This window comes from Lissotriton helveticus, chromosome 10 (assembly GCF_964261635.1).
Source record: "Lissotriton helveticus chromosome 10, aLisHel1.1, whole genome shotgun sequence".
NCBI lineage: Eukaryota > Metazoa > Chordata > Amphibia > Caudata > Salamandridae > Lissotriton > Lissotriton helveticus.
Genome location: NC_136071.1, coordinates 1,102,261,376 through 1,102,282,325, shown reverse-complemented (window position 1 = coordinate 1,102,282,325; position 20,950 = coordinate 1,102,261,376). Strand labels below are relative to the sequence as shown.

Below are 20,950 nucleotides of genomic sequence, written 5' to 3'. Positions count from 1 at the left end.
CATCTTAATTTTTCCACATGCGCAGTAAAATAGTTTGATTTCCAGAGAGAACCCCCTGAAGTGAGTGCTTGTCGCTGGAAAACAAAAGACTAATGGCTGAGGTGCTCAGACTGTTTTCTCCCTGCATGTCAGGGTCTTAAAACGATTTCTCTGCCTGTGATTTCTCTGCCTGTGATTGCCAAGCCTTGAATGGGGCTTTATGGTAGGGATCTCCACTGATGGTCACCACTTCCATAATAGGGCAGGATGACCGTCACTGTGATCCAGCAGCCAAACGATGGACGGGATGTCAGATCAAGGGTGCGTGAAAGCAGAGCCAGTGGGACCTAACCAGGTTCTTCCCTCACCTCTGAGGTGAGCTAGGGCTCCATCCTAGCTTAGTACGTTGGTTCATCACTACTGCCCTGCCCGTACCCTTCGTTCTTCCAACCAGCATAGGTTTCAGGTTCCCAGAGTAAAAAGAGCCAGAATGGGCGGACGCTCGTTTTCCTACCTGGCCCCCTCCCTCTGGAACTCTCTTCCACAGGACCTGCGCACTGAATCTTGCTACCTCAAGTTCCGCAGAGAGGTAAAAACCTGGTTATTTAACCAATAGTCGGCCCCTCCATTTTCTCAGTTCTCTTCTCCTTAATCTGGTTTTTAGCGCCAAGAAACCTCCGGGTAGATGTGCGCTCTATAAACTTAAATATAATAATAATAATAATAATAATAATAATAATAATAATGGGGTGGGGAACTGCAGGTTTTGATGGGGCGGAAGAATCCTGAATTATGGCAGCTCCCCCATTCTGCCAGACCTTGATTTATTCCCTTCAGCCTATTATCTTGAAAGTTAGAGTACATATGAGCAGTAATTGATTGACAAATCTTGGGATGTCATTTTCTAGTGTATTAAATCTCCTTAAAGTATGATATCAAATCTCTGTGTGCAAGTCAATAATTGTATGTCTATGTGTTGACTGAGCGTGTGTGTGGTGTAAAATACAGCTCATAGGGGGGAGATATGCAAAACACAGAAAGAGTGTGCTGAACTCTGTCTACCCTTTCTTCCTACATCATATATATATATATATATATATATATATATATATATATATATATATATATATATATATATATATCCATGAAAAGGTTAGCCCGAGATGAAAAAAGGCCACGGGCAGATTGGTTTCTGTTCCACTTTTATTAGGGTCGAATTTGCAAGCTGGCAGCATACAGAAGTCAGCATTCACACGTTAAATAGCCAAACGCGTTTCAGGAGAATTCCACTCCCTTCGTCAGTGGCTTGTTGCTGAAGTAGACAGGATATTTTCACCTTGCACCTGGGTTTATCGAAAAGTGCCGCCCGTGTGGGCGTGGCCACCCCGTGGCCTTGTGGATCTTGCAGTGCAGGTAAGTGCTGCTCGAGTGAGTACCAGTCAATACTAAAGCAAAATTTTCTGAAAAGTGTTCCCCCAGTGGGTTGAAGGCTGGAAATTGTAAACTGCACAGTCTCTGCCTTTTAATTGACGCCGGGAACTCTCTGCCTGCTCACGGAGTCAGCTTCACCTGGCATCCCGAGCCTGCACCAAGCAGGGGGCCTCTTTTTGCGGCTGGACTGCGCCGCTCAAATCCATCAAAAGGTTAGCCCGAGATGAAAAAAGGCCACGGGCAGATTGGTTTCTGTTCCACTTTTATTAGGGTCGAATTTGCAAGCTGGCAGCATACAGAAGTCAGCATTCACAAGTTAAATAGCCAAACGCGTTTCAGGAGAATTCCACTCCCTTCGTCAGTGGCTTGTTGCTGAAGTAGACAGGATATTTTCACCTTGCACCTGGGTTTATCGAAAAGTCCCGCCCGTGTGGGCGTGGCCACCCCGTGGCCTTGTGGATCTTGCAGTGCAGGTAAGTGCTGCTCGAGTGAGTACCAGTCAATACTAAAGCCTGCTGAAGCGGACCCACGGTGACTTCAGTCAGAGGTCATCACCAAAGTGGGAGGTAGAGCCTAATGGAATACGCCACAAAGCAGCGCCCGAACCCGACGGTTGCTTTTCACCCACTTGGATTATAATTGGCAGTAAAAAGGACTCTGGGGGAAAACCTCACTGGAGGAAAACTCTATTGTGCAACTACGTGAACTAGAATGCTGTTGTGATGGCTACGTCCACTGGGGCGGGTTCACCTTGGATAAATGAGCAGCACGTGTGACCTGGATTCTAGCAGCACTATCGGCCACTGATGAAAGGGAGACCTGAAACGCGTCTGGCAGGGGTGCCATTTGACTTTTAAAGCACGTTTGGTGTATGTGCGCTGCAGTTTTCCATTAAAGACGAATGCTATAATCACCTACCTGGAGGCTCTTCTTTAAGGGTAACCTTTGTGTGTTTGAATATATATATATATATATATATACACATATTATATTGAAATATTAATCATTTAAATGGGACAGACGCATATGTTCACTGCGACAAAGACAACCTATTTCCTAGACAATGGAAAAATAATTGTCATGCCTTTTGGAGGAAAGTGAAACATAAAACACAAAGTTATTTATATGATAAATCAGGGGAAGAGTAGAAGAAGCATTCTGCATAGCGCATAGATTTAGCTTATCACGTTAATAGGACTATGCATAGCTTTCAATGCCATGAAACCATCGATGAAGATACGCCTCTGTTGTTGCCACGCCCTGCCTTGCCTAACGGAGCACTGACGTCGACGTTGGAGGAGGAGGCCCGACGAGAGAGAGACGGAGTTGAACACGGAGGAGGAACCAAACTGAACCGAGGGTGTGTAGCCCTGTAACCCGGGAGGCACACGCGGTAGTTACACGCGGAGATTACGGGGAGTACGCCGGAAAACGGCGAGATAAAAGCCGCGGCCCCAACAGACCTTGGATGTGAGCATACCTATTAACATCAAACGCTGTGTGCTGGGCGGCCGCGGAGTGCGGCGCGGCCGGGGAGTGCTGTACGGCCAGAGGGGCACATCTCCCGCAGCCTGCTCGGGTCCCTTGATCATAGAAGTGAGGAACGGAAAGCGGCAGGTCAAATCATTACGCCCAATCCCGCGCCCCTTGTATGGGTGAAGCCTGTGACACACGGAAAAACTCCCAAGTGCCCCCGGTCGGGGCTGGAGAAAAACCTGGGTCCAGGAGACTGAGAAGGGCGTGAGCAGAGGCTAATTGCGACCCAGGGGGAGGCGTAGAGGGTAATAAGCCTGAAACCTGAACCATTGGAATTCTCCTGGATACACCAGCTTAGGGGGAAAGACGGAAAAGACTTCCAGAGAAGGAAAAGGAGGAGAATTTCATTAACTCTCGGCAAGGCAGGCTGGTGGTCAGTGCACAACAGAGGTAAGTGAGCTACAGTGTGGAGGAGTGTGAAAGAGTGTATGCCTCAAGTTAAAACAAATTAATATTTACTGGTGATTACTTATTCACACTGTAAAATAAGAAGAAAAGGAAGCTAGTAGGGATAAAGTAAATAATCCCCCGGTATATTCCCATAAAAAGGTATGGCCCTCAATTTAAGACAGAAAGCACGGAAGGACGCGCAAGAAAACAGCCTGGAGATGAGCGAAATACTAGTAGGATCCAGATCAAGGGAAGAGAGTCAAGAGAGTCTGATGTCTCAAGAAGACATTTCCGTGGGGAGACGCAAGAAAGGGAAATGTAAACAAGCATTTACAATGCAATGGTCTCGGCATCATTAAAGGTAGAGCTATTGGCATTGCTCATGACATTTTTTTTTCTTTAAATCATAAATAAATGGCATTGTCAATTACATTGTCAATACACACCACTCTGCACTCAACTGCACTCACCTGCACTGCACTCAACTGCACTCACCAGCACTGCACTGCACTCAACTGCACTCACCTGCACTGCACTGCACTCAACTGCACTCACCTGCACTGCACTGCACTCACCTGCACTGCACTCACCTGCACTGCACTGCACTCACCTGCACTGCACTGCACTCACCTGCACTGCACTGCACTCACCTGCACTGCACTGCACTCACCTGCACTGCACTGCACTCACCTGCACTGCACTGCACTCACCTGCACTGCACTGCACTCACCTGCACTGCACTCAACTGCACTCACCTGCACTGCACTCACCTGCACTGCACTGCACTCACCTGCACTCACCTGCACTGCACTCACCTGCACTGCACTGCACTGCACTCACCTGCACTCACCTGCACTGCACTCACATGCACTGCACTGCACTCACCTGCACTGCACTCACCTGCACTGCACTCACCTGCACTGCACTGCACTCACCTGCACTGCACTGCACTCACCTGCACTGCACTCACCTGCACTGCACTGCACTGCACTCGCCTGCACTGCACTCACCTGCACTGCACTCACCTGCACTGCACTGCACTCACCTGCACTGCACTGCTCTGACCTGCACTGCACTGCACTCACCTGCACTGCACTGCACTGCACTCCACTGCACTCACCTGCACTGCACTGCACTCACCTGCACTGCACTCACCTGCACTGCACTGCACTCACCTGCACTGCACTCACCTGCACTGCACTCACCTGCACTGCACTCACCTGCACTGCACTGCACTCACCTGCACTGCACTGCACTCACCTGCACTGCACTGCACATACATGCACTGCACTCTGCACTCTGCACTCTGCACTCACTACTCTGCACTCACTACTCTGCACTCACTACTCTGCACTCACTACTCTGCACTCTGCACTCACTACTCTGCACTCACTACTCTGCGCTCACTACTCTGCACTCACTACTCTGCACTCACTACTCTGCACTCACTACTCTGCACTCACTACTCTGCACTCACTACTCTGCACTCTGCACTCACTACTCTGCACTCTGCACTCACTAATCACTACTCTGCACTCACTACTCACTACTCTGCACTCACTACTCACTACTCACTACTCTGCACTCACTACTCTGCACTCACTACTCACTACTCTGCACTCACTACTCACTACTCTGCACTCACTACTCACTACTCTGCACTCACTACTCACTACTCTGCACTCACTACTCTGCACTCACTACTCTGCACTCACTACTCACTACTCTGCACTCAATACTCTGCACTCACTACTCACTAATCTGCACTCACTACTCTGCACTCACTACTCACTACTCTGCACTCTGTACTCACTACTCACTACTCTGTACTCACTACTCACTACTCTGCACTCACTACTCACTACTCTGCACTCACTACTCTGCACTCACTACTCTGCACTCACTACTCTGCACTCACTACTCTGCACTCACTACTCACTACTCTGCACTCACTACTCACTACTCTGCACTCACTACTCTGCATTCTGCACTCACTACTTTGCACTCACTACTCTGCACTCACTACTCTGCACTCACTACTCACTACTCTGCACTCACTACTCTGCACTCACTACTCACTACTCTGCACTCACTACTCACTACTCTGCACTCACTACTCACTACTCTGCACTCACTACTCACTACTCTGCACTCACTACTCTGCACTCACTACTCACTACTCTGCACTCACTACTCTGCACTCACTACTCACTACTCTGCACTCACTACTCACTACTCTGCACTCACTACTCACTACTCTGCACTCACTACTCACTACTCTGCACTCCCTACTCTGCACTCTGCACTCACTACTCACTACTCTGCACTCACTACTCACTACTCTGCACTCACTACTCACTGCTCTGCACTCACTACTCACTACTCACTACTCTGCACTCACTGCTCTGCACTCACTACTCACTACTCACTACTCTGCACTCACTACTCTGCACTCACTACTCACTACTCTGCACTCACTACTCACTACTCTGCACTCACTACTCACTACTCTGCACTCACTACTCTGCACTCACTACTCACTACTCTGCACTCACTACTCTGCACTCACTACTCACTAATCTGCACTCACTACTCTGCACTCACTACTCACTACTCTGCACTCTGCACTCACTACTCTGCACTCACTACTCACTACTCTGCACTCACTACTCACTACTCTGCACTCACTACTCTGCACTCACTACTCTGCACTCACTACTCTGCACTCACTACTCACTACTCTGCACTCACTACTCACTACTCTGCACTCACTACTCTGCATTCTGCACTCACTACTCTGCACTCTGCACTCACTACTCTGCACTCACTACTCTGCACTCTCTACTCTGCACTCACTACTCACTACTCTGCACTCACTACTCACTACTCTGCACTCACTACTCACTACTCTGCACTCACTACTCACTACTCTGCACTCACTACTCTGCACTCACTACTCTGCACTCACTACTCTGCACTCACTACTCTGCACTCACTACTCACTACTCTGCACTCTGCACTCACTACTCTGCACTCACTACTCACTACTCTGCACTCACTACTCACTACTCAGCACTCACTACTCTGCACTCACTACTCTGCACTCACTACTCTGCGCACTCACTACTCTGCGCACTCACTACTCTGCGCACTCACTCCTCTGCACTCACTCCTCTGCACTCACTCCTCTGCACTCACTACTCTGCACTCACTACTCTGCACACTCTCTCTGCCCACTCACTCTGCACTCACACTCTGCACTCACTACTCTGCACTCACTACTCTGCACTCACTACTCTGCACTCACTACTCTGCACTCACTACTCTGCACTCACTACTCTGCACTCTGCACACTCACTCTGCACTGTGCACACCACTGATATCATGGAATCTTCCACCACACTTTCTAAAACTCTATAGTCCGAAGCATAATAGGCACAGAACCAAAAGAAGGGTAGACATTGCTTAAAATAATCTTATTGTATTTATGAGAAGCAAAAGCGAGACTGTGAAATGTGCTGAATATCAGTTTGTTACGAATCAACAGAGTGGAGTTAGAGAACCAAGAAATAGTAATTTAGAATCCGGGTTAGAAGGAGTAGTAATCACAAGCTGAGGATCAACGGGCGCGAAACAGCGTGGTGGGCGCGCAGGAGACGCAGCGTGAGCGTGCACATCAGCTGAAGATCGCCGGAGAAGACACTGAGCCTGCCTGCTGCCGTGACTGACCCGCTGCAGAGGGAAAGAGCCCGGTGAGTGCGGGTAGAGGGGGGGGGGCAGAGAGGGAGTGGGCAGAGAGGGAGGGTGTGTGTGTGTGTGTGCGTGCGTGTGTCTGTCTGTGTGTGTCTGGTGTGTGCCTGCCTGCCTGCCTTTGTGTGTGCGCGTCCACAGACCCTGGTCGGCTCGTGCACCGCTCTGTACTCCCTTGCGAGCTTACTCGGCGACAATAGTTCTCGTTGCCGAGACCTAAAAAGGATCTAAAAAGGCCCCGCATGCAAAAAAGGGGCGCACCATAATACCGCCTAAAAAGAAGACCACCGAGTCCCCTAACCCTGTAAAGGTTTTCCTAGGTAAACACTATAAGGTCCAGATTCCAACGGCAATCAATGTGGACTCGGAAGAGGAGGATGACCCCGAGGCAACAAATAAAGAATCAGATGTGGTGCCTCAAGTGGATCATAACCGGAGAGAAACATCAGAAAAAGTACTGGAAGATGAGCTGGAAGATGAGCTAGAGAACCCCCTGTTAATAAATGTATCACTTTATAGTCAGAATTCAAATCTGCTGTTACCTCGGCTCTCGTCATCCCCAAAACTGTTCTCTTTTCAAACTGTGGGGAACAAAGAGCATATGAGAAGAGACAGCCTCGAGACAAGTTTCGTTTGGGGGGCAAACCCCAACCAAGAACCATCGAGTGAAGAAAGGGGAAATATGTTAAATACGCAGAACTCTGAAAAAAACGGAAACCAAACAACGCCGAGAGAAACAGCCAGCAGGATCCCGATCTTTCAGCTGCCCCTACCACATCAATGATGGACCTTCTACTAATGCTACAAAAAACCCTGCAAGGGATCCTTAAAGTTTCACTGTTGAATAATGTGGTTTTGAACGCCCAAAAACAATACCTAAAGAAAATAGAGCATGAGCTGACTGGAATTAAAGGACAAATGCCTACCTTGATAAGATCAGTAGGAACTCCCCAAGTGACTGAACAAAGCTTGAGAAGCGAGCCGGTAGAGCCCCCAGATAATGTGTATATATCTAGGCGCCCAATGGTGGTAAGAAGGAGATGTGACCATGTAAGAGCCTATACTAAAGGTAGGGTAGGCAAAAAGCAGGCCAGACAGGCAGCGCCAAAGGGAAAGATCAAGAGAAAGGAAACCGGAGGTACACTAAATGTAATGGCTCGGTCCTTTGCACAGACCAGACCCTCGGAAATGGAAGCGGTAAGGAAGGCCCCAAACACACAGAAAAAGAGGCAGACTGACAAGGACCCAAAAGAGATGGTACAAAAGAACAAACCTATAAGCCAGAGAATTACCACCCCACTAACAAGCCAAAGGCAGATCCTCCCGAGATATCGGAACCTGGAAGATATATCCCAGCCACACGAGATAGAAATGGGTGCAACAGGGAAGAAAGGTCCAAGACAGATAACCATAGCACCCCTAGAGAAGGGAGATGATCAGGGGAACAATAAATGGGTCTACCTAGAATCAGCGGAAGAAGGCCAAAGGGGTAAGAAGTCAAGAAAAATAAAACCCCTAAATAGATCGCACATTTTGGCGATCTTCTCTAAATGTGTAAGCCTGAGTGGGATCGATACAAAAGATCTAAGACAGGTGGGCTTTATCGATAGCATGCCAGGCAGGGATATAACAAAAGTATGGTTATACTCAGATTTGGTAAAGAAGGCAATTTTGAGGGCAGCCAGTGAGATCCTTAAAGAGGGAGTAAAGGTGTTGACTGAAAAAGACTTAAGGGGAAATGTACTTCCAGGAAGGGACTTCCTAAATTGCCATGCAGGTCTAAGGAAGAGACAGGTGAGATTACACCAGGGCAAAGAGGAAGCGGGTAACCAACTAAGGATAGTGATAAATAATACTGCAAAAGAGGATTGGTGGGGCAACTGGAGCCAATGCAGTTATGTAGGTGACTCAATTGAGTGCCATATGGATGGAAGTGGGGCAGCTGGGGGATTAAGCGAGATAGAATAGGAGAGAGGGGTGCCGTCTGCCCTAAGTCTCTTAACGTGGAATGTAAACGGGCTAGGCAATGACCTAAAAAGGAAACAAATAAAGAACGGAGTAAACGAAGTAGCAATTGCCTGCCTACAAGAGACTTGGGCAGGCGGCGAAACCCCTATCTTCGAGGGCTATTATCAGCTAAATCGACCAGCAATGAGACAAAGGTTTGGCCGCCCCTCGGGGGGAATAATGACTCTTATCTCAACAAAAATTTTAAGAAATGTGTCATTGTTAGAAGTAAAGTGTAAATGGTTATTGGTGTGCAGGATAAACCACCTCTCCCAGGATAAGAAATATGAAAAGCTAATTGTCATAAATGTATATATACAGTGGAACAATGTAGGTGACTATGTAAGAGAGATGGGAAACTTCAAACAGGACGTAGAGGATATTTTTGAAAGGTACTCCTTAGACATAGTATTAATTTTAGGGGATTTTAACCATAAGTTAAACCCAATGAAGACCGTTTGTTGGTACACAGAATTATTAGACACTTATGGAATAAGTCACGCTAATTTTCCACCATGTGACCCCTCAAAGCTGGATTGGGAATTGGTCAATTACTTGGGGGAAAAGGGACTCTTTTGTATAAATAATTTCAAAAAGGGGGTGGTGATGGACAGAGTATCTGAGTTAATCAGAACACTCCTACCCAGTCAACAGATCAGGGCTTGATCCATCACCGTTTTTTAGCTCACTGCACCATCCCAGTTCAGAACCTGGCTATATGCAAATTAGTCTGTCCCTGGCCCAGTGCATCATGGGAACAGGGCAGACCAAACTACCAAGCCAATTCTTCACTGGAAAGGACACAAGCTTCCGGGGACCGGTTTCTGGCATTACAGCCGTCTTCGGCCCGGCTTGCTTGAATCCTGATGGTGCAGTGAGCAAGGGACTCATGTCTGAGCATACCCTTCCACACTCATGGTGGCCAAAATAATTTCAAAAAGGGGGTGGTGAAGGACAGAGTATCTGAGTTAATCAGAACACTCCTACCCAGTCAACAGATCAGGGCTTGATCCATCACCGTTTTTTAGCTCACTGCACCATCCCAGTTCAGAACCTGGATATATGCAAATTAGTCTGTCCCTGGCCCAGTGCATCATGGGAACAGGGCAGACCAAACTACCAAGCCAATTCTTCACTGGAAAGGAAACAAGCTTCCGGGGACCGGTTTCTGGCATTACAGCCGTCTTCGGCCCGGCTTGCTTGAATCCTGATGGTGCAGTGAGCAAGGGACTCATGTCTGAGCATACCCTTCCACACTCATGGTGGCCAAAATAATTTCAAAAAGAGGGTGGTGATGGACAGAGTATCTGAGTTAATCAGAACACTCCTACCCAGTCAACAGATCAGGGCTTGATCATCACCGTTTTTTAGCTCACTGCACCATCCCAGTTCAGAACCTGGCTATATACAAATTAGTCTGTCCCTGGCCCAGTGCATCATGGGAACAGGGCAGCCCAAACTACCAAGCCAATTCTTCACTGAAAAGTAAACAAGCTTCCGGGGACCGGTTTCTGGCATTACAGCCGTCTTCGACCCGGCTTGCTTGAATCCTGATGGTGTAGTGAGCAAGGGACTCATGTCTGAGCATACCCTTCCACACTCATGGTGGCCAAAATAATTTCAAAAAGGGGGTGGTGATGGACAGAGTATCTGAGTTAATCAGAACACTCCTACCCAGTCAACAGATCAGGGCTTGATCCATCACCGTTTATTAGCTCACTGCACCATCCCAGTTCAGAACCTGGCTATATGCAAATTAGTCTGTCCCTGGCCCAGTGCATCATGGGAACAGGGCAGACCAAACTACCAAGCCAATTCTTCACTGGAAAGGAAACAAGCTTCCGGGGACCGGTTTCTGGCATTACAGCCGTCTTCGGCCCGGCTTGCTTGAATCCTGATGGTGCAGTGAGCAAGGGACTCATGTCTGAGCATACCCTTCCACACTCATGGTGGCCAAAATAATTTCAAAAAGGGGGTGGTGATGGACAGAGTATCTGAGTTAATCAGAACACTCCTACCCAGTCAACAGATCAGGGCTTGATCCATCACCGTTTTTTAGCTCACTGCACCATCCCAGTTCAGAACCTGGCTAAAAAACGGAGATGGATCAAGCCCTGATCTTTTGACTGGGTATGAGTGTTCTGTTTTATTCAGATGCTCTGTCCATCACCACCCCCTTTTCTGAATCGTTTTGGCCACTATAGGAGTGGCAGGGTATACTCAGATGTGAGTCCCTTGCTCGCTGCACCATCAGGATTCAAGCAAGCCGGGCCGAAGACGGCTGTAATGCCAGAAACTGGTCCCCGGAAGCTTGTTTCCTTTCCAGTAAAGAATTGGCTTGGTAGTTTGGTCTGCCCTGTTCCCATGATGCACTGGGCCAGGGACAGACTAATTTGCATGTAGCCAGGTTCTGAACTGGGATGGTGCAGTGAGCTAAAAATCGGTGATGGATCAAGCCCTGATCATTTGACTGGGTATGAGTGTTCTGTTTAATTCAGATGCTCTGTCCATCACCACCCCCTTTTCTGAATCGTTTTGGCCACTATAGGAGTGGCAGGGTATACTCAGATGTGAGTCCCTTGCTCGCTGCACCATCAGGATTCAAGCAAGCCGGGCCGAAGACGGCTGTAATGCCAGAAACCGGTCCCCGGAAGCTTGTTTCCTTTCCAGTAAAGAATTGGCTTGGTAGTTTGGTCTGCCCTGTTCCCATGATGCACTGGGCCAGGGACAGACTAATTTGCATGTAGCCAGGTTCTGAACTGGGATGGTGCAGTGAGCTAAAAAACGGCGATGGATCAAGCCCTGATCTTTTGACTGGGTATGAGTGTTCTGTTTAATTCAGATGCTCTGTCCATCACCACCCCCTTTTCTGAATCGTTTTGGCCACTATAGGAGTGGCAGGGTATACTCAGATGTGAGTCCCTTGCTCGCTGCACCATCAGGATTCAAGCAAGCCGGGCCGAAGACGGCTGTAATGCCAGAAACCGGTCCCCGGAAGCTTGTTTCCTTTCCAGTAAAGAATTGGCTTGGTAGTTTGGTCTGCCCTGTTCCCATGATGCACTGGGCCAGGGACAGACTAATTTGCATGTAGCCAGGTTCTGAACTGGGATGGTGCAGTGAGCTAAAAAACGGTGATGGATCAAGCCCTGATCTTCTGACTGGGTATGAGTGTTCTGTTTAATTCAGATGCTCTGTCCATCACCACCCCCTTTTCTGAATCGTTTTGGCCACTATAGGAGTGGCAGGGTATACTCAGATGTGAGTCCCTTGCTCGCTGCACCATCAGGATTCAAGCAAGCCGGGCCGAAGACGGCTGTAATGCCAGAAACCGGTCCCCGGAAGCTTGTTTCCTTTCCAGTAAAGAATTGGCTTGGTAGTTTGGTCTGCCCTGTTCCCATGATGCACTGGGCCAGGGACAGACTAATTTGCATGTAGCCAGGTTCTGAACTGGGATGGTGCAGTGAGCTAAAAAACGGTGATGGATCAAGCCCTGATCTTTTGACTGGGTATGAGTGTTCTGTTTAATTCAGATGCTCTGTCCATCACCACCCCCTTTTCTGAATCGTTTTGGCCACTATAGGAGTGGCAGGGTATACTCAGATGTGAGTCCCTTGCTCGCTGCACCATCAGGATTCAAGCAAGCCGGGCCAAAGACGGCTGTAATGCCAGAAACCGGTCCCCGGAAGCTTGTTTCCTTTCCAGTAAAGAATTGGCTTGGTAGTTTGGTCTGCCCTGTTCCCATGATGCACTGGGCCAGGGACAGACTAATTTGCATGTAGCCAGGTTCTGAACTGGGATGGTGCAGTGAGCTAAAAAACGGTGATGGATCAAGCCCTGATCTTTTGACTGGGTATGAGTGTTCTGTTTAATTCAGATGCTCTGTCCATCACCACCCCCTTTTCTGAATCGTTTTGGCCACTATAGGAGTGGCAGGGTATACTCAGATGTGAGTCCCTTGCTCGCTGCACCATCAGGATTCAAGCAAGCCGGGCCGAAGACGGCTGTAATGCCAGAAACCGGTCCCCGGAAGCTTGTTTCCTTTCCAGTAAAGAATTGGCTTGGTAGTTTGGTCTGCCCTGTTCCCATGATGCACTGGGCCAGGGACAGACTAATTTGCATGTAGCCAGGTTCTGAACTGGGATGGTGCAGTGAGCTAAAAATCGGTGATGGATCAAGCCCTGATCATTTGACTGGGTATGAGTGTTCTGTTTAATTCAGATGCTCTGTCCATCACCACCCCCTTTTCTGAATCGTTTTGGCCACTATAGGAGTGGCAGGGTATACTCAGATGTGAGTCCCTTGCTCGCTGCACCATCAGGATTCAAGCAAGCCGGGCCGAAGACGGCTGTAATGCCAGAAACCGGTCCCCGGAAGCTTGTTTCCTTTCCAGTAAAGAATTGGCTTGGTAGTTTGGTCTGCCCTGTTCCCATGATGCACTGGGCCAGGGACAGACTAATTTGCATGTAGCCAGGTTCTGAACTGGGATGGTGCAGTGAGCTAAAAAACGGCGATGGATCAAGCCCTGATCTTTTGACTGGGTATGAGTGTTCTGTTTAATTCAGATGCTCTGGCCATCACCACCCCCTTTTCTGAATCGTTTTGGCCACTATAGGAGTGGCAGGGTATACTCAGATGTGAGTCCCTTGCTCGCTGCACCATCAGGATTCAAGCAAGCCGGGCTGAAGACGGCTGTAATGCCAGAAACCGGTCCCCGGAAGCTTGTTTCCTTTCCAGTAAAGAATTGGCTTGGTAGTTTGGTCTGCCCTGTTCCCATGATGCACTGGGCCAGGGACAGACTAATTTGCATGTAGCCAGGTTCTGAACTGGGATGGTGCAGTGAGCTAAAAAACGGTGATGGATCAAGCCCTGATCTTTTGACTGGGTATGAGTGTTCTGTTTAATTCAGATGCTCTGTCCATCACCACCCCCTTTTCTGAATCCTTTTGTCTAAATGGCAGGTTTAAAACAGACTGCCCTGCAAAGAAGACCTTTAAAAAAGGATTATAAAACTCCCCAATTGACTATGTCTTTATGCCAGCTTGGAATTTCCCCTTAGTGCAGAACTTTAAGGTTCTTCACGGTGAGGGTAGTGACCATAACTTGCTCACCGTGAAATTAAAATGGGGAAGGGTGGAACCAAGAGAAAAGGTGATTCACCAAGAAATGGAGTATCCGAAAAGGGCAACAACTAGAGTAACCGAAGAATATGTGGAAAAGCTAAAAGTGTTTCAACAAAAAACAGAACTAGTAAACTTAGAAAAGTTAAATCTAAAATGGTATGAGAAGAAAATTGCCCAATCAGTCCAATGTCTAAGGATAGAATTAAAAAAGACTAAAAGTAAAAGTTTAATAAACCGTACCAGCCGTCTGAAATGGTTTTCAATGGACTGCCAAATAAAAAAAAGGGAGATAAGGGCAGAAGCCAGAAAACAAAAGAAAGAATTCAACCAAGAGAGGGAAAAATATATTATGTCTCTAAAAGTAGAGTTTAAAAAGATGGTCCTCGACGCAAAAAGGGGGTATAAAGAGAGATGCTGGGGAGAGCTGCTAGAATCATTTGAAAATAAGAATTTGAGACAGTTTTGGAAATTGATAAAAGCAGCATCGTCTCCCCCAGCTGGAGACTTGATTTGCGTCATAAGTGAGGCAGCCTGGGATAAATACATAAGGGAATTGTATGAAGCTAGATTTGTCTCAGGAGCAAGAGTGCCACCAAGTTGGCAGGAAATCTCAAATGAATTCAAATTAGATTTTGCAGAAGATCATGTGGCAGAAATAATTAAGAAACTGAACCTAACTAGAGCGGCAGGGCTGGATAACCTCCCAGCCATAATTCTTAAATCCCAAACAAATTGGTGGGCAAAGTTTTTCTCCCACCTTTTCCAACTAATCCTAACCGAGGGAAAAATGCCTACAAATTGGAAGGGGGCTATAATCAGACCTATCCATAAAAAGGGTAACCCAGGGGAACCGCAAAACTATAGGTTGATAAACCTCTTGGACAAAGGGGAAAAGGTCTTCTCAAAACTAGTCTTAAACAGACTGAACGACTGGGTTGAGGAGAACTCAATAATACCGATTGAACAGGGAGGATTCAGAGCAGGACATTCAACGATAGATCACTGCTTTTCCCTATGGGCAATGGCAAGGAAGTCGACGGAGCAGAACGGAAAACTCTGCTGCTGCTTCGTGGACTTCCGAGCCGCATTTGACTCGGTTGATAGGGACTGTCTCTGGGAAATATTAATAAAGAAAAATATCCCAAGAGACTTGCTGACGGTACTAAAAGAGCTGCACCGGGAAAATTGGGCTCAAGTGATCAGGGACACTAAGGGGTCACTGACGCCGAAAATTCCTATCGGAAACGGCCTAAGGCAAGGCTGCGTTCTGGCCCCCCAGTTATTCTCCATCTTCCTATCAGATTTACCCAAATGCCTTGAGGTGAAGGGTAGCGCCAGCCCACTGTAGCTGCCACTGCAACCCCAAAAAGGTGCAGTGTCTGCTATATGCAGATGATCTAGTAATAGTGGATCAAACAGAAATCGGCCTTCAAAGGAAATTAAATTCTTTTAATGAATATTGTAAAAAGTTATTTTTAAAGGTAAATCTAGACAAGACAAAAATGTTATGCTTTGGGAAAAAAGCGACTAAGTTTAATTGGTTTTTAGGGGATCTTAAATTAGAATCTGTAAATGAATATCGATACCTAGGGGTGTGGTTCGACAAAAAATTAAATTGGCACACACACCTTGAAGCCCAAAAAGCGGAGTCACAAACCTCAATTGCTGGGTTAAAAATGTTTAACCGGGATTATGGGGACAAGTCGCATCGACCACTATTGAAAGCTTTTAATGCGATGATTCCACCACAAGTCCTTTATGGAGCAGAGATCCTTTACTTGAGCGGTAAGGGAGTCTGGGACTTAGAGGAAGGAAAATGCTTGAAAAAGCTCTTGTCCCTACCCCAATCGGCAATGGTGCAAGCCATAGCGCTTAGAGACCGTTGGTGATAACGCGCTATATAAATATAAATAAAATTACAAAATAAATTACAAATTATAAGAACAGTGCTAGGGACAATTGCTTGGGGGGTCCAGGCACAATGTGCAGTAATTAGATTTTGGAATCGCCTAGGAAACGATCAAAAAGTTGCACAGTGGTGCCGAAATGAAATACAACAAAGTGACCTAAATTGGGCAAAAATGTGTAGGAAGAGAATGTTACTAGCCTGCGGAAATATAAAAGTGGATATATCCCGGGACCTACTAACAATAGAGTGCTCAAAACATGAACTAAGATCCAATGGCCAAGCTGTTACTAGAAGCATGGACAGGAAATATCTTGAAAAGAAAATATCAGTGGATTTTATGATGAACGCATGGGGAAAGGAAACCTGGTTCCCTTATTTGGATCTGTTGCCTAACCCGTGGTATAGACAAGAGATCCTAAGATTACGCATTGGGATTAACCCATTGATATCAAACAAAGAATTCAAAACCAAAATACTGGACCCAAATAGGCACTGTAAATGCAGGTTGGGTACAAAAGGGGATACCGTGCACTTTTTGTTGGACAGTATAAATATTTTAGAACAGCGTAAACTTTGGCTGCGTCCAATATTTATAAAATATGATATAAGAAATAGGAGACAAGCACTTGAGCTAATTACCGAACTTCCAAGCATTGATATTGCAATTGCACTTGGGAAATTTATAAAGGTTGTACAGAGTCTTATAATAAGTTAGGAATAGGTTTTAATGTTTTAGATAGAAATATGTCTAGAGAAAATCGGTTTTATGAATTTTATTAGGACAAAAATTATTTGGAGTAATTGTGAATACGTGCACCTCTCTCCAAATGTCATATGACTGGGAGAACTCCATTTACACCATTCTTTTAAGAAATGAGATTTTAACAAGAGTTTTGTTTGAACCGTTGTCAATAGATAATATTTTTAATGCATATAGTACTGTATATTGTATATTGGTTTAAAGATTACGATCTAAATAAACTTACCCTTGACTGACATCAATGAGGCAAAAATCAGATCACACTTCAGGCATTTGCGTTTTATGTTTACACTGTAGCTGCCACTGCAACCCCAACAATGTTACTTTTACAAATGAATCTTGACTGCACCATAAATGCAGCCTGCTCTTACCTGCTGAGCTGGGTACACGTGTTGCTGCATGAATTGCTTCACCTGAAGCAGAACCCTTTCCCCTTTCTTACTTAGAAGAAAGAGGCCACCTTTTGGACTGGCCTGTGGGTCTGTGGCAGTCAATGCTCTGAAATATTAAACACTCTATTAGGTGATGAAAAAATTAATGATTCTTTACATCAATGGACAACATAATATGTAAGTGGTCAAAACACTACGTGGGTCTGTTCAGGACTTGTATCAAAATTGTTTATCAGAAGCAACCTTTGCAAACATGGCTGTTTGCTTTTTGAGATTAGTGTAAATCTCCAAGAACAACTTTTAAATAAAGTAACCTGTGACTGCCATCTTGTATGGATATTACTCATCCTGAAGCTCCTATCTCGATGCTGGGGCGAGGAGCATACGTGGAACCTCCGCACCGCTTTAAGATACTGCAAATGCCCAGACATGACACTTTAATAGAAGTTTACAGAAAATAATTGGTTCCTCCTGCTGCCCTTTAGAATTGCTGACCTTTCATTGGTGAATACATTTAGTAGTCCCTCCTTTTAGAATTTTGTATCCTCCCATGAAGACTGGCCCTCTAACATGTGTTCTTACTGTTCTGGTTATTTATACGTGGAGAGATCTATTTGTTTTAGTTGACCTGCCAGTGTGGCAGTCATCCAACTTATTAATAGTGAAAGTGTGAATGAACGAAGGTCAATTGATATGTGTATTTGATGTTGTTTGTGGTTTTTGTCTAATTTCTAATGTGAGCAATAATGAGAAAGTCATACCAACATTGGGCAAACTATCAGCCAGGTATGAATCAAGAACAGTGCATAACTTTATGAGAAAAATATATCATCAAATTTTCCCAAACTAATGCTATTCCACGTTACGGTGATGTGTTGTAAAAACAACCATTCTGGTTGTTCATTTTTGTGTTTTCTCTCTTTACAGATACCAATTTGGTTATTTTTTCATTGAGGGGGCATTGTACCCCAGGTCAACAGACTAGCCTATTTCTGCAGTCTGTTTGGTGAGGAATAGGCATATTACATATAAAAAGAATCATTTTGGGTGCAGCAGGGATCATATTAGGTCCTGATGAGTAAAGCAGTGGGGACTGCTTACGAAACATGTCGACCAAGTAGGGCGTAATTTGTACCCCCTGCATATATTTCCCCATTTTAATGTTTCCAGCTAGAGAAGTGAATAAAATGTATTTTTTCCACTAGCCAGGAAATGTTTAATAACCCTTAACTTTATATTTTGCACACTCCCTACCACTCTCACTACCCACACCACACATTGCTTATTCATGTAAAATCAAGTGCTCCCGCGTATTTGTAGGTCGAAGCACGCCCCGCCCAGTAGAGGGACGAGAAGAACCCTATGATGAAGCATGACACTATGGGATTCTTATTGTGTGATGGGGTATTTTAAAAACACTTAGTGCTTCTCCCTGACATTTCAAGGGATTAGCAACACTCACTTATTTACGTATCACAAAAGAAAATTCAAAAATTTAAAAATTACAAATAGGGTAGAATCCTTTTGTTTATACATACTTATATTGGAGGAAGATTCTATCTATCAACCTCTATACTCCCCCACTTTTGTTAATTTTTGATACATGTGAAATTAAGCAGAGGAGCAGAAGTATATGTGAAACCATGCTCTTAGGCAGCCATCCACTGAGGAAGGAGTACAAGTGAAGCCATGGAGTGAGGCAGGAGTACACATGAAACCATGTACTGAAGTAGGAATACATGTGAAGCTGGGCACTGAGGCCGGAGTGCACATACAGCCATGCAGTGAGGCAGAAGTACATGTGACGCTATGAACTAAGGCAAGAGTACACATGAAGCCATGCACTGCACTGATGTAGGAGTTCATGTGAAGCCATGCACTGCACCAATGCAGAAGTACATGTGAAGCTATGCACTAAGGCAGGAGTACACGTGAACCCATGCAGTGAGGCAGGAACAAATGTGAAGCTATGAACTGCGGTGGGAGTACATATGAAGCCATGCACTGCACTGATGCAGGAGTAAATGTGAAGCTATGCATGAGGCAGGAGTACACATGAACCCATGAAGTGAGGCAGGAGTATATGTGAAGCTGGGCACTGAAGCAAGAGTACACATGAAGCCATGCAGTGAGGCAGGAGTACAAGTGAAGCCATGCACTGCACTGATGCAGGAGTAAATGTGAAGCTATGCGTGAGGCAGGAGTACACATGAACCATGCAGTGAGGCAGGAGTACATGTGAAGCTGGGCACTTAGGCAGAAGTATACGTGAAGTCATTCAGTGAGGCAGTAGTACATGTGAAGCTATGACCTGAGGCAGGAGTACACTTGAAGCCATGTACTGCACTGATGCAGGAGTTCATGTGAAGACTGGCAATGGACTGATGCAGGAGTACATGTGCAGCTATGGACTGATGCAGGAGTAAACATAAACCCATGTAGTGAGGCAGGAGTACATCAAAAGCCATGCACTGCACTGATGCAGGATCACATGTGAAGCTATGCTCTGAGGCAGGCGGTCACACAAACCCATGCAGTGAGGCAGGAGTACACATGAAACTATGACCTGAGGCAGGAGTACATTTGAAGCCATGCACTGCACTGATGCAGGAGGGCATGTATAGCTATGCTCTGAGGCAGGCGGTCACACAAACCCATGCAGTGAGGCAGGAGTACACATGAAACTATGACCTGAGGCAGGAGTACATTTGAAGCCATGCACTGCACTGATGCAGGATCACATGTAAAGCTATGCACTGGGGCAGGAGGTCACGCAAACCCATGCAGTGAGGCAGGAGTACATGTGAAACTATGACCTGTGGCAGGAGTACATTTGAAGCCATGCACTACACTGATGCAGGAGTGCATGTGAAGCAATGCACTGGGGCAGGAGGTCACGCAAACCCATGCAGTGAGGCATGTGGAGTGCAGGTGAAGCTATGAGCTGAGGCAGGTGTAAAATTGAAGGCATGCAGTGATGTAGGACTACAAGTCCTACATCATGGAATGCACTAAATCAGCGCTCACAGCAATGCATGCACAGTACATTAAAAACACAGAACCTCTAGATCCTAATTAGCAAATATTGAAGAATTGCTGGCTCTTTTGCTACTTTTTTTAGTCAGGTTTTTTCCATCATGTTCAATAAAATGAAACTAAAGATGGGGAGAAAGGCTTACTGGGCCACCGAGCAACTAATAGACATAACACTGTCAGGGACTCCAGGTAGTGAATTTAGGGAAGTCTCCAGTAATGTTTTATCATAAGAAGCGGTTCTATCATCCATGCACTCGGGGAAGAATGCAACGAGTCAATGTTGACTTCACATGAAATAAAGACATCTATTAGAGAACACATCTCACTTATCTTATCACCTATTACCTGGGTACAGGTTAAACTAAGCACAGGGACACATTTGACAAGGAAAGTAAAACAAGCATTGAAAATGCAATAGGTCTCGCCTTTGATTAAGTTAAAGCCATTTGCTTTGCTAATGGTATTGTATAGCAAAGCAAATGGCTTTAACTTAATCAAAGGCAAGACCTATTGCATTTTTAATGCTTGTTCTTTGTGGCAGTGCAGCTATTTTATTGATGAGGTTGGTGCTGGGGCTTGACCCCCCTTTTATCTTTAATTTTACCAGTAAATGAGTACACTCCACTGCAGAGCTGTCCCC

At 46.1% G+C, this 20,950-nt stretch overlaps 1 protein-coding gene across 1 annotated transcript in view; it reads right to left on the bottom strand.

Annotated features, from left to right (window-relative positions):
* The window catches only part of ACAD11 (acyl-CoA dehydrogenase family member 11), a 377,035-nt gene that overhangs the window by 168,728 nt on the left and 187,357 nt on the right, over positions 1-20,950 (bottom strand). The window contains exon 9 of the mRNA XM_078663849.1: positions 17,254-17,380. Within this exon, the coding sequence (XP_078519975.1) occupies positions 17,254-17,380 (127 nt within the window). The remainder of the gene's footprint in view (positions 1-17,253; positions 17,381-20,950) is intronic.